At 40.2% G+C, this 14,194-nt stretch overlaps 1 protein-coding gene across 2 annotated transcripts in view; it reads left to right on the forward strand.

Moving 5' to 3' along the window:
* Positions 1 to 14,194, forward strand: part of LOC124621882 (dual specificity mitogen-activated protein kinase kinase dSOR1) — a 91,544-nt gene that overhangs the window by 35,140 nt on the left and 42,210 nt on the right. For both annotated transcript variants that reach the window (XM_047147349.1, XM_047147350.1), the window contains one exon: positions 7,531 to 7,762. In XM_047147349.1, the coding sequence (XP_047003305.1) occupies positions 7,531 to 7,762 (232 nt within the window). The remainder of the gene's footprint in view (positions 1 to 7,530; positions 7,763 to 14,194) is intronic.

Genomic DNA, 14,194 nt, shown 5'->3' on the forward strand with positions numbered 1-14,194 from the left:
GGTATGTGTGGTGTAGGATTCTTAGTGAAGGATTATCATTCCCCTTTTTTCTGTTCCATTCATGCTTGTTTAGTGAGGGCAGTTTTACTGTCTTAGTTATTCTGTATGAGAGAGGAAGGAAGTAATACAACATTCAACTTCTTTAATTTGTAAAATGCCATTATAAACTACCAAAAGCTTCTGTTTGGATGGTAATGTTTATTAGCTACTAAGTTTGGTCATGTGGCCATCATCTGGCAGGCATATTTCATCATACAGGAAACATTTATGCAGGAAATTTCACAATGACAACTGTTGTTGTTGTGGTCTTCAGTCCTGAGACTGGTTTGATGCAGCTCTCCATGCTACTCCATCCTGTGCAAGCTTCATCATCTCCCAGTACCTACTGCAACCTACATCCTTCTGAATCAGCTTAGTGTATTCATCTCTTGGTCTCCCTCTACGATTTTTACCCTCCACGCTGCCCTCCAATGCTAAATTGGTGATCCCTTGATGCCTCAGAACAAGTCCTACCAACCGATCCCTTCTTCTAGTCAAGTAGTGCCATAGACTTCTCTTCTTCCCAATCCTATTCAATACCTCCTCATTAGTTATATGATCTACCCATCTAATCTTCAGCATTCTTCAGTAGCACCACATTTCGAAAGCTTCTATTCTCTTCTTGTCTTAACTATTTATCATCCACGTTGCACTACCATACGTGGCTACGTTCCATACAAATACTTTCAGAAACGACTTCCTGACACTTAAATCTATACTCGATGTTAACAAATTTCTCTACTTCAGAAACACTTTCCTTGCCATTGCCAGTCTACATTTTATATCCTCTCTACTTCAACCATCATCAGTTATTTCGCTCCCCAAATAGCAAAACTCCTTTACTACTTTAAGTATCTCATTTCCCAATCTAATTCCCTCAGCATCACCCAACTTAATCTGACTACTTTCCATTATCCTCGTTTTGCTTTTGTTGATGTTCATCTTATACCCTCCTTTCAAGGCACTGTCCATTCCGTTCAACTGCTCTTCCAAGTCTGACGGAATTACAATGTCATCGGCGAACCTCAAAGTTTTTATTTCTTCTCCATGGATTTTAATACCTACTCCGAATTTTTCTTTTGTTTCCTTTACTGCTTGCTCAATGTACAGATTGAATAACATCGGGGAGAGGCTACAACCCTGTCTCACTCCCTTCCCAACCACTGCTTCCGTTTCATGTCCCTCGACTCTTATAACTGCCATCTGCTTTCTGTACAAATTGTAAATAGCCTTTCGCTCCCTGTATTTTACCCCTGCCACCTTCAGAATTTGAAAGATAGTATGCCAGTCAACATTGTCAAAAGCTTTCTCTAAGTCTACAAATGCTAGAAACGTAGGTTTGCCTTTTCTTAATCTTTCTTCTAAGATAAGTCGTAAGGTTAGTATTGCCTCACGTGTTCCAACATTTCTACGGAATCCAAACTGATCTTCCCCGAGGTCCGCTTCTACCAATTTTTCCATTCGTCTGTAAAGAATTCTCGTTAGTATTTTGCAGCTGTGATTTATTAAACTGATAGTTCGGTAATTTTCACACCTGTCAACACCTGGTTTCTTTGGGATTGGAATTATTCTTCTTGAAGTCTGTGGGTATTTCACCTATCTCATACATCTTGCTCACCAGATGGTAGAGTTTTGTCATGACTGGCTCTCCCAAGGCCATCAGTAGTTCTAATGGAATGTTGTCTACTCCCGGGGCCTTGTTTCGACTCAGGTCTTTCAGTGCTCTGTCAAACTCTTCACGCAGTATCTGATCTCCCATTTCATCTTCATCTACATCCTCTTCCATTTCCATAATATTGTCCTCAAGTACATCGCCCTTGTATAAACCCTCTATATACTCCTTCCACCTTTCTGCCTTCCCTTCTTTGCTTAGAACTGGGTTGCCATCTGAGCTCTTGATATTCATACAAGTGGTTCTCTTCTCTCCAAAGGTCTCTTTAATTTTCCTGTAGGCAGTATCTATCTTACCCCTAGTGAGACAAGCCTCTACATCCTTACATTTGTCCTCTAGCCATCCCTGCTTAGCCATTTTGCACTTCCTGTCGATCTCATTTTTGAGACGTTTGTATTCCTTTTTGCCTGCTTCATTTACTGCATTTTTATATTTTCTCCTTTCATCAATTAAATTCAATATTTCTTCTGTTACCCGAGAATTTCTACTAGCCCTCGTCTTTTTACCTACTAGATCCCCTGCTGCCTTGACTATTTCATTCCTCAAAGCTACCCATTCTTCTTCTACTGTATTTCTTTCCCCCATTCCTGCCAATTGTTCCCTTATGCTCTCCCTGAAACTCTGTACAACCTCTGGTTTAGTCAGTTTATCCAGGTCCCATCTCCTTAATTTCCCCCCCTTTTGCAGTTTCTTCAGTTTTAATCTACAGTTCATAACCAATAAATTGTGGTCAGAGTCCACATCTGCCCCTGGAAATGTCTTGCAATTTAAAACCTGGTTCCTAAATCTCTGTCTTACCATTATATAATCTATCTGATACCTTTTAGTATCTCCAGGGTTCTTCCATGTATACAACCTTCTTTTATGATTCTTGAACCAAATGTTAGCTATGATTAAGTTGTGCTCTGTGCAAAATTCTCTTTCATTTCTTAGCCCCAATCCATATTCACCTACTACGTTTCCTTCTCTCCCTTTTCCTACTACCAAATTCTAGTCACTCATGACTATTAAATTTTCGTCTCCCTTCACTATCTGAATAATTTCTTTTATTTCATCATACATTTCTTCAATTTCTTCGTCATCTGCAGAGCTAGTTGGCATATAAACTTGTACTAGTGTAGTAGGCATGGGCTTCGTGTCTATCTTGCCCACAATAATGTGTTCACTATGTTTTTTTGTATTAGCTTACCCGCATTCCTATTTTTTTTATTCATTATTAAACCTACTCCTGCATTACCCCTATTTGATTTTGTATTTATAACCCTGTATTTACCTGACCAAAAGTCTTGTTCCTCCTGCCACCGAACTTCACTAATTCCCACTATATCTAACTTTAACCTATCCATTTCCCTTTTTAAATTTTCTAGCGTACCTGCCCAATTAAGGGATCTGACATTCCACACTCTGTTCCGTAGAACGCCAGTTGCCTTTCTCCTGATAACGACGTCCTCCTGAGTAGTCCCCGCCCGGAGATCCGAATGGGGGACTATTTTACCTCCGGAATATTTTACCCAAGAGGTCGCCATCATCATTTAACCATACAGTAAAGCTGCATGCCCTCGGGAAAAATTACGGCTGTAGTTTCCCCTTGCTTTCAGTCGTTCGCAGTACCAGCACAGCAAGGCCGTTTTGGTTAGTGTTACAAGGCCAGATCAGTCAATCATCCAGACTCTTGCCCCTGCAACTACTGAAAAGGCTGCTGCTCCTCTTCAGGAACCACACGTTTGTCTGGCCTCTCAACAGATACCCCTCCGTTGTGGTTGCACTTGCGGTACGGCTATCTGAATCGCTGAGGCACGCAAGCCTCCTCACCAACGGCAAGGTCCGTGGTTCTTTGGGGGGGTAATGTAATGTAATCTTAAAGGTGGTTACCGTCACTTTCCAATTTGTATTTCTTGTCGTGGATTTCCTGTGTAAGTGTTTCTTGTAATGATGAAGTGTATATGTTGGATGGCAATTGCTTCACTGAAATTAGTAGTTAATAAAAAGTTTCATCTAGACAACAGCTTTTGGGTGTTCGAGTTTTTAAGTTACAGTCAAGCTGTGGAGCACCGTCTTCATAAAATCTTATTGAAATTATGCTGTCAGATATTTAACAGCAAACACCTCAGTGATACATCTCTCTTGTTTTGTCTGCCACTGGAGTTGAATGAGAACCTCAGTGACACTGTCCTGTTTGCTAAACCAACCTTTGACAAAGTTTGATACTCTTCTTTTGATATCCTCCATTGACTCTCCTGTTAGGGATTCCAGACTGGCAGGCTACACATGAGAATCAATTGAACAGTAGTTTTAGACAGGACTGATGGCCTTTGTATTCTGGACCCTTCAATCCCACAAACCAACCAACCAATAGTTTTTGATGCTGCCTTCATGCAAGAATTAGATTCCCTTTGAATTCTTGTAATGAACGTATCTGGCATAAGTCTTACCTGCAAGTTGTTTTGTGTATTCATTCTACTTCAGATCACTCGGAATGTGCACTTCTAGATATTGTATGATAATGACTTTTCAGGAATGTATTGTCAGTTGTGTAATGGACAATAGTGAGCTGTTCTGTCAATTTATGTGTAATACTTGAACTCGTGTTGAGCCTCTTAACAAAACTTCGCAGGCTGTTTTCCATTTTCCTATGATCTTCCGACATTGAGACGTCTATGACCCATTGTTATACACTCGATGTGATCTGCAGCATTTATCTAGTGAAGGCAGCACATCAAGTGGCAAGAACAGTGACACAACTCAGAAATGCAATACTTGAGAAAACTTGACTTAAAGAATTAAGTCTATAAAACTTATATTGAAAAAATGTAAACTACCTTTACATTTCAAGTAATTATTGTTGATAGTAAATTCTGTTATATTTTTTTCATGCACATTGGATAGTTCACAGGTATTTTTCAGCAACATACACTACAGATGCTGGTTTCCAGCTCATGTCATTTTTCTTGCTGGGATACTGGGGTACGATATGTCATTGAACCCAAGTGTTCAGTAGAATTTTACTTTGGTTAATTTAGTGGCACTTAGAATAAAGAATTTATACTTAGAATAAAGAATTTATACTACTTTCTTTGTATGATATCTTCAGAGTGTGTACTTGGTTACTACACTGAAGTGCCAAAGAAACTGGTATAGGCATGCGTATTCAAATACATATGTAAACAGGCAGAATATGGCGCTGCAGTCAGCAATGGCAATATAAAGCAAGAAGTGTGTGGCACAGTATTTAGATCGGTTACTGCTGCTACAGTGGCAGGTTATCAAGCTTTTAAGTGAGTTTTAACATGGTGTTATGGTCGGCACACGAGTGATGGGACACAGCATCTCTGAGGTAGTGATTAAGTGTGGATTTTCCCATATGACCATTTCACAAGTGTCCCGTGAATACCAGGACTCTGGTAAAACATCAAATCTCTGACATCGTTGTGGCTAGAAAAACATCCTGCAAGAATGGGACCAATGAAGACTGAAAAAAATCGTTCAACGTGACAGAAGTGCAACCCTTCTGCAGATTGCTGCAGATTTCAGTGTTGGGACATCAATAAGTGTCAGCATGCAAACCATTCAATGAAACATAATCGATATGAGCTTTCGGAGCTTTTGGCATTGAAGGCTCACTAGTGTACCCTTGATGACTGCACTTCACAAAGCTTTACACTTCGCCTGGACCCGTCAACACCGACATCGGACTCTTGATGACTGGAAACATGTTGCCTGGTCAGAGGAGTCTCATTTCAAATTGTATTGAGTGGATGGACATTTACAGATACGGAGACAACATCATGAATCTATGGACCCTACATGTCAACAGGGGACTGTTCAAGCTGGTGGAGGCTCTGTAATGGTGTGAGGTGTGTGGAGTTGGAGTGATATCCCTGGTTATCTAGATAAGACTCTGGTAGGTGACATGTCCATAAGCATCTTGTCTGATCACCTGCACCCATTCCTGTCCATTGTGCATTCCTATGGAGTTGGGCAATTCCAGCAGGACAGTGCCACACCCCACACATCAAGAGTTGCCACAGAGTGGCTCCAGGAACACTCTTATGAGTTTAAACATTTCCACTTTAAACACTTCTGCTGGCCACCAAACTCCCCAGGCATGAACATTATTGAGCATATCTGGGATGCATTGCAAAGTGCTGCTCAGAAGAGATTTCCACTCTCTCATACTCTTACGTATTTACGGACACCCCTGCAGGATTCATGGTGTCACTTCCCTCCAGCACTACTTCAGACATTAGTCGAGACCATGCCACGTCATATTTTGACAATTCTGTGAATTCGTGGGGGCACTACATATTAGGCAGGCATACCAGTTTCTTTGCCTCTTCATTGTACATGCATTGGTGTCCTGAAGGAAGTGTTGGTGCACTCTGTATAATTGCTAACACTGATTGACATTGTACTTGATGGGGCCAATACCTTGTGTGTATCAAAATCAAAATTCGCTCGAGAAAATAATAAAATAATGAGGTAGAATTCTTGTTGAGTACTTACCCAGAGGAGGCGAAATTTCAGTACTGCAGATACACACACATAAAAGCAAAACACTAAACTAGATTTTGGAACTAGAAAAGGAGAAGTGGATAACTTCTGTTGGTTTAAAAAGGAGGGTAGGTAACTGAGATGCCAGGATGAGTAGGATGTGAGTAACCTGCCCTTTCTTTTTAACTTTCCCAAGCCTTGTCCTTCTCTCCTTACCAATATTGAACTATTGGCTCCAAAACTAGGATAGTAATGATGAGCCAAAACATTATGACCAACTGCTTTATACAGTATTGGTCCATCTTCGGAATGCAGTACAGCAGGGACTATGCATAGCTTGGATTCGACAAGTTCTTGGTACATTTTCAGAGATCAGGGACATGTATATACAAATATCACAGAGTTCCCATAAATTACAGGCCAGTGTTTTGTGGGCATGGACATTGCAAGTGACCAGTTCAATTGCCGTGTGTTGTTGGATTGCCCATCATTGTGTGAGTGCTGAAGAGGTCTATGTAATTCAGTGATCACCTATTGAATCCCTGTAGTGCCACATTGAGTGTCCTATTCATATTTGGTTGTACATATGGTCCCTTTCATTTGTGTTTGTTCTCAGTCATAGTTGCGTTGCCCATTCGATTACTGAATTCTTGAAGTAACTTATAAACTACCTTTATACCATCCTTGCAAATTACTATAGTTACTGTCAAAGCTTATTTATTTGCTGTATGGAACAGAATCGAGGCCTCTTGTTTCTCATTAGCAGGCATGTGCTTATCATACAATTAGTTTCTTTCTAATCTCCCTCAGTTTTGTGGGTCTGTGTAACACAAAAATTTTAAATGTCAGGAGTTCAATCCTGTGTAGCCATAAGATTATTTGTTGCCTCCCACTTATGAGTATTTCAACTCCAATAAGGTTTTGTGTATATTGTTAGTGGAAAGTGCTCACAGTCTAGATTCTGTGTTAAACTGGAAGTTCCTTGTTTTGTTAAGTCCTGGGTGGGTTGCTTTTCAGCTCAGAGGAGCATAAGGCTATGTTATTTTCAGTAGTAGCCTACCCAGTAAAGCACTAAAGCTCTGTTACATTCATACTGTGCTTCAGTTTAAAGACTGTTTATTTTGTAAGGCTCTAAGAGCCAAAATTCCTTTCAAATATGTTTGACATTTCAGGATATTGCTTATGTTTGAACTTCAAGGTATATTTTGTGTAGGTATTACCTGATACTCAGGATCTAAGATGTACCTTATTTTAAATATGTTGTACTGTCACTGAGTCATTGAAGTGTTAAAAGATCACATTTTCACTGTTGCTGTATTTGTTTATAGGCGTAGCACATTGACAGGGAAAACAAGCATTGAAGTTTTGCAAGAGAGACTGGAAGAATTGGAAATGGATGACACTCAGAGGAAACGAATGGAATACTTCCTTGTTCAGAAAGAAAAGATTGGTGAATTATCAGATGATGACTTTGAGAAACTGGGAGAACTTGGAGCTGGAAATGGAGGTGTGGTGATGAAGGTCAGACACCGATCCAGTGGTCTCATTATGGCTCGTAAGGTGAGAATAAAACTGAAAGCAATCAATTTTAATATAGCTTGCATACTGGCCGGTTTCCTCAGATATTCGTATGAGTCTCATAATACTATTGACATGGCCAGTGTTCAGGTATTTCTTCAGTTCCACTGATTCTGAGTGACTGATCAAAGTAAATTTTCTGTTTACTTTTCTTTTTTTTCCCTTTATAGTCTCTTTTAGTATATTTCTGTTGGAATGTTAGTAAATTCGGAGTGCATTTCTATAGGGTTCAGATAGAATCTCCTGAAGGATTTACAGGGCTTAAACCAATTTGTATCAGGATATTAGAAAACTATACCCGGTTCAGAATAACAAAGTTGATTGACATCTAGCTGTTTACAGGGCTACTGCCATAGCAATAGCCAATCGAAGAACACACTTGTCTGTGTCTCCTGTTCCATTCATGTTGTCAGAACTCTCCCCTACTGCAGGTAGCAGCTGTAGTTGCAAGTTGTAGATGACACTTGTGATCGGTAATGCAAACAGTCGTGGTTCATTTCAATGTGTGCTTTATTTCATTCTGCAGCGAGTTTACTTTGCGCTACAGAATATCTGAAGCCTGTAGCGGAAGTGTGAAAAAAAAAGTGTGGTTGCTAAATTGAAAGTTCATCAATCTGCTCATGTTTTGTGTGGTCAGACACATGAGTTTGTGTGCGAGTATTTTGAGAAGGAGAGAGAGAATGATGTGACTGTATTGCCTCTAACAAAGGTAGCTGAAAGAACTTGTAACATTCACCTGCTTTATTTCTTTGTTGATAGTCCTCAGTGTCGACGTACTGCATTGTTATACTGGCTGAAAAATGGGAGGTGGAAGTTCAACACTGATTACTGTAAATGATGTAGCCAACAGTTGCATAGTTGCTTTTCACAGATCTTTACTTTCACTGTTCACAACCCTGCAGTATTACACAGTTACATGGCCAGTTCAATATTGGTTAACTTTTGACCAGCCTCATTAATAGTTTGAAGACAGATATCAGCATACTGCTACAATAGTTCACTGTCGAACATCTATGAGCAGTAAAAACATAACCACACAGTTCTTGTGGAATAATATGATACATGCGACGCTATTGAACATACACTCTAATTATTTTAATACCCTGCCTCTTTGTGTTACACCTATTTCACAGTTAAGTTGATGCACTGTTGTCGATCTAACGAATACAGGTTTCTCATTTGAAAATTGGCTGTGGACTGACTGTCTCAGGACCAAAAATCGGGCCTTTACATATCCTCATAATAATAAGCACTGAAACTAATTAACATACAAATAACTGAATATACAGAAAAATTCCTTCTTTGTAACAGTTTCTTCTACATGGGTTAGGCCAAATTATTTGTTTAAATGATGAAATTAACAGATATAGTTATACAAACAATACTTTTGACAAGCCTGGTAATTATTTTGGAATTAATTAAGGGCCAGCTTTGCTAACTTGACTTCGAAAAGAGCCAAATAAATACTTAAAGAATGCTAGTGGTTCGTCTTCCAAATCTTTATAATTAGTACAGAATTAATATTGTTTGTAAGTCAACAATAGAATCTAAGTCATGAAACACTGATTTCACACTATAACAAAACATATTAACTAGGAATTGTCAAAATAAATTAGGAAATTGATTACATACACAAAACTAAGCACAAAATTAGATCTATTGCTATATTTATTAAGACTTATGGCCAACCTTTCTCTTTTATGGAAATGCAGATTATACTCATGTATGCTGATGGTAATTAGTCAAAAGTGAAAAAATGACTTTAAGGAGGTAGATGGCAAAACAAGAGAATAAGTAAAGAGATCCCAGCTTGCTTTGTCACAAACTGCAGATGCTTTGAGATACATAAAAATAAAAATACGGTCCTCGAGGTTTGTAAGGAGAAGTACAGTACAGAAGACAAAGAACCTGGTTCATCTAAACAGCGAATACCCAGCAAAAAGGAAAAGACAGAACCTCAAGTAACAGAATTATTATCTTTTCAAAAAGATGCTGTTCGTCATTGCATGCATGGATATTATAAGAGAAAAGAACGTCCAGCTATAAAAAAAAGTTGTGTGGTACTCTTCATGAGGCAGAGTTATTCAGTGGCAGCAAGACTTCCTTGTTAACAGTTGTCAGACCTTGTGGTTTTCACTTTTTTTTAAAAAAAAAAAAAAAAAAAAAAAAAAGGTGAATGGGTGAAAAATTATAATAGAGAATGATCACATCGTAGTGTGGAAGTTGTCAATTTTTAAGAAATATCATTTAAGTGCTGTTTGAAGTCGTCGTGTGGCTCGATGAAACCTGGATAAATGCTGATCATTCTTTCAGAAAAGATGGACACATGGTAGCATATGTGGAAGTTCTGCTGTCCCTGTGGGAGTGTGTGCAAGAATTATTGTCTTGCATGCTAGAACTGCATCTGGTTTCTTACCTAACTGTCTCCGCATTTACAGATCGAGAAAAAATAAGCGACTGCAGTGATGAGAAGTGGTTCAAGAGGCAACTATTGGAAAATGCAAATCAGCTATCTGCCATTGTAATGGATAATTCCCCATGCCATTCAGTTATTAAGGGTAAAACTCCCAATGATTTGAATGAAAGAAGCCGACATTGTTGACTGATTGAAATGCCATGATGTGAAAATTCAGTATGGTTTATGTAAGGTGGAGCTCATGGAAGTAGTGGGGGGAGGGGGGGAACCTCATTTTCAATAGTACATTGTCGACATGATAGCTAAAGAACGTGGGCACAGGTTTCTTAGGTGTCCACCATACCACTGCTACTCCAATGCCATAGAAATGATTTGGAAACAGACTAAACATTACCAAAAAAGACTAAAGGAGGAACCAGTACAGGACAGGATAGAAAAATCAAGACTGCAGTGGTATGGACACATGAAGAGAATGGATGAGGGAAGAATTCCAAAGAGGATGTTTGATCTGCAACTGGAGGGGAAGAGGCCCAGGGGAAGACCAAGAGATAGATGGGTGAAGGGAGTGAAGGAATGTGTGACGAGAAGAGGAGAGAACTGGACGAAGGTGGAAGAGGGGGAATGGTGGAAAGACAGAACACGATGGAGAGGCTTGTGTTCCTGACAGACCCAGCCAGTGGCTGGAAACTGTCCAAGATGATGATGATGATGACTAAACATTACGTGGCAACAAATAATGAAAGCTCCGTTGTGACAGAAATTAAAGGACTGTTAGAGGAAGCAGTGGCACAAATAATGCCAGAGAAGTGGAGTAATGTTGTACACGACACAGAAACAATTGTTCAGAAAGCATGGAAAAGTGAAGTGAGTGAGTATAGAAATTAATATTGAAAACATAATTATGTCCTTGGGCAATTCCAGTCACCTTCATGGACCAGAGATTAGATAACAACAGTGTTGAGGAAGAAGCTGATTATAAACTAAGTGGCATTTACCCTTTGACATAATTTGTCTTTATTTTTGTGTTTCACATTTTTGACTGGATGGTGTGTACTGCATTTGCACCATAAATTTAATCTGATTACTAAGGAATACTCCTCTGCACAAGTATGATACTCTTCATGCTACAGTGATTGGTATGTGCTCAAGTAGTTTATATTATTTTAATGTTGTTAATTATTGTATTTACATGAACAATTTAGATCCATTTTAGCACCCCTTTAGTATTGAATATGATGCTGTACATGATTCATTCCGATTGTTGTAAAAGACAGTGCTCTTCATTTTGCTTTGTTGAGATATACAAATAATAGGAACACGGTATCATTTTATACACAGGAGGACATTTGTTAAGCCATGAGGATATACGATCCTGTAAAGTGAACTCAACACCATACGTTAAAAGGTGCTGTGAGAAGGTAGTCCAGTAAGGAACTGCACAGCTGTTGCTGCTACAGCCATACTACGTGTGTGCGCACACACCGTTGAGCTGACAACGTCACGCCCATCCGTGCTCGTCTGTAGAGCGTTACTTGTTACAGCAACTTGCAGACATGCATTTAACCCATAAGTGCCCAGAAGTGTTAAGTTAAATTTTTCTGCTTAAAAATAGTTGTAGGTTATTGTTTTGTAACAGGTTTACATGAAAAACATAATTTCAGTTTAATTTTCACTTATAATAGTCATGAACATTGATGGCAACTAAAGTTGCCAATGGGCACTTAACGTAACAAATGAAACACTTTTCCAGATTTATAACAATTTTTATTTTTTGAACTGTTTTTTAATTACACATTCTCACTGTATTTTTTCAAAGAAAGCTATTTAAACAGTGAAAACAGTTGTGAATCATTTGAAGAATTCTCATCTGAATCTTAGCTTAGAGGTATTTCAAAGTTTATGAAACCCTCAAAACAACATGGATGAAGTGGTACCTGGCATTTCACACAAATATACACAGTTCAAGTCTTGCATACCTGGCATCTGCAATACTTAGATTGTCCTTTGATGATGAGATGATCTTTTCTGTCCTGCCTTACAACATTACTCATTTTTGTCCTGTATAGAGCTGTGAATAGATTGAGATCAACCCCTTCCATATGCAGATTGTTGTTTCACAGCATCAGTAGTCTTTATTGTTACTCTCTTTCTTTCTGTTCTGCTAAATCTTTCCTCATTTCTACATAACCACAGTTGGAAAAAACTGTCACTACTTCATTGTCAATCCATCTCATTGCTGTCATTTGGCCGTTAGATACTGAAACACGGTCTCCTCATTCTTGTTTTCCAAATTCATTCTTTGATGGTGAGTTCAGTTGTTTTCCAACTCTGTTGTCTCGCGTTGTCCCTATGTCACCCAGGTTTCTTCTAAACGGTTCTTCCAGCAACAGAACTGACGTAAACAAATTGTCAAAGTAGATTTTTGTTCCATCTGGAATATTTCTGTGCTGAATCAAACCAGTCACTACATTTCCACCTTGACCAAGATCAATTTTAGGTAGTTTCGTATGTGTGCCACAGTAAGGTTCTGCACATATAATGTAGCCATCAGGATTTGCCAAAACCCATAGTTTGAAACCAAATCTAATTGACTTGCCTTTGATAAACTGTTCAGCACCATGCCTCCCCTACTCCACCTGCTCCCTTGATGGTGGTGGTGGGGGGGGGGGCATTTCCCTCCCTTTAACTCTGCACAACCTACTTTAGGAGCAACTTCCTCCCCCCCCCCCCCCCCCCCCCCCCCAACAATCGAGGAATCGAGGACTTCAGTCCCCACTTCTCAGCCAGAGAAGTGTATGTTTTCTTAGGATCCTCTTGCCAGGGAGGGATCCCTTGGGTCACTCCTTTCCCAGGTTTCTACCAGTGGCAAAGCTGACATCAACCATTGACTGAAGCGACCACAGGTAGCTGGTCATAGAGCTTCATGGTCCTCCTCAGTCCCTGAGACTGAAGCAGTGAAGCCCTCCCAGCCGGACAAACCTAAGGAGTAGTGAGAGAAACCTAAAAAGAAAAGGCCCCAAGAATCAAGGCACTGTGGTGGCACGCACACCACCACTACCTACAAGCTCTGTGTCTGAGGATGAGGTGGAGATTCTGGCATCTGCTGATGACCTAGATATCGCTGGGCCCTTAATCGCACAGGTACTCATCTGGTGGCAGAAGATGACTGGAGGTGTAGACTGCCTCATTGAATGTTTCATGCCTTCCCAGTCTCACGATCGTATAATCCTCCAGTTGAATTGCAGCGGTTTTTTCCACCACCTGGTGGAGCTACGGCACCAGTTAAGCTTTACACCTGCTTTCTGCATTGCTCTCCAGGAAACCTGGTTCCCGGCAATGTGGACCCCTGGGTGCCACAGCTGTCAGGGGTATTACAGGAACCGTAGCAACTATAATAGAGTGTTGGGTGGAGTTTACGTCTATGTCCTGAACTCATTATGTAGTTAACCTGTGCTCCTTCAAACCCCTCTTGAAACTGTGGCTGTCAGGATAAGGTCGATGCAGGAAATAATTGACTGCAATGTATCTTCCTCCAGATGGTGCAGTACTCCTGAACGTATTGGCTGCACTGATTGATCATCTCCCTAAACCTTTCCTACTTTTGGGAGATTTTAACGTGCTTAACCCCTTGTGGGGTGGCGCCATGCTTACTGACCGAGGTAGGAAGGTCGAAAATTTACTGTCACAACTCTGCCTCTGCCTCTTAAATACAGGTGCCCCCACACATTTCAGTGTGGCACATTGCACATATTCGGCCATTGATGTCTCGGTTTGCAGTCCTGGCCTTCTTCCATCTATCCACTGGAGAGCACGTGACTACCTGTGTGGTAGTGACCACTTCCCCATTCTGATTTAGGTTTTCTGTGATTTCCCTAAATCGCTCCAGGCAAATGCCGGGATGGTTCCTTTCAAAGGGCACGGCCGACTTCCTTCCCTATCCGTCCCTAATCCGATGAGGCCGATGACCTCGCTGTCTGGTCTCCTCCCCAAAAACCACC

The sequence above is a fragment of the Schistocerca americana genome, chromosome 7 (assembly GCF_021461395.2).
Source record: "Schistocerca americana isolate TAMUIC-IGC-003095 chromosome 7, iqSchAmer2.1, whole genome shotgun sequence".
Classification (NCBI taxonomy): Eukaryota; Metazoa; Arthropoda; class Insecta; order Orthoptera; family Acrididae; genus Schistocerca; species Schistocerca americana.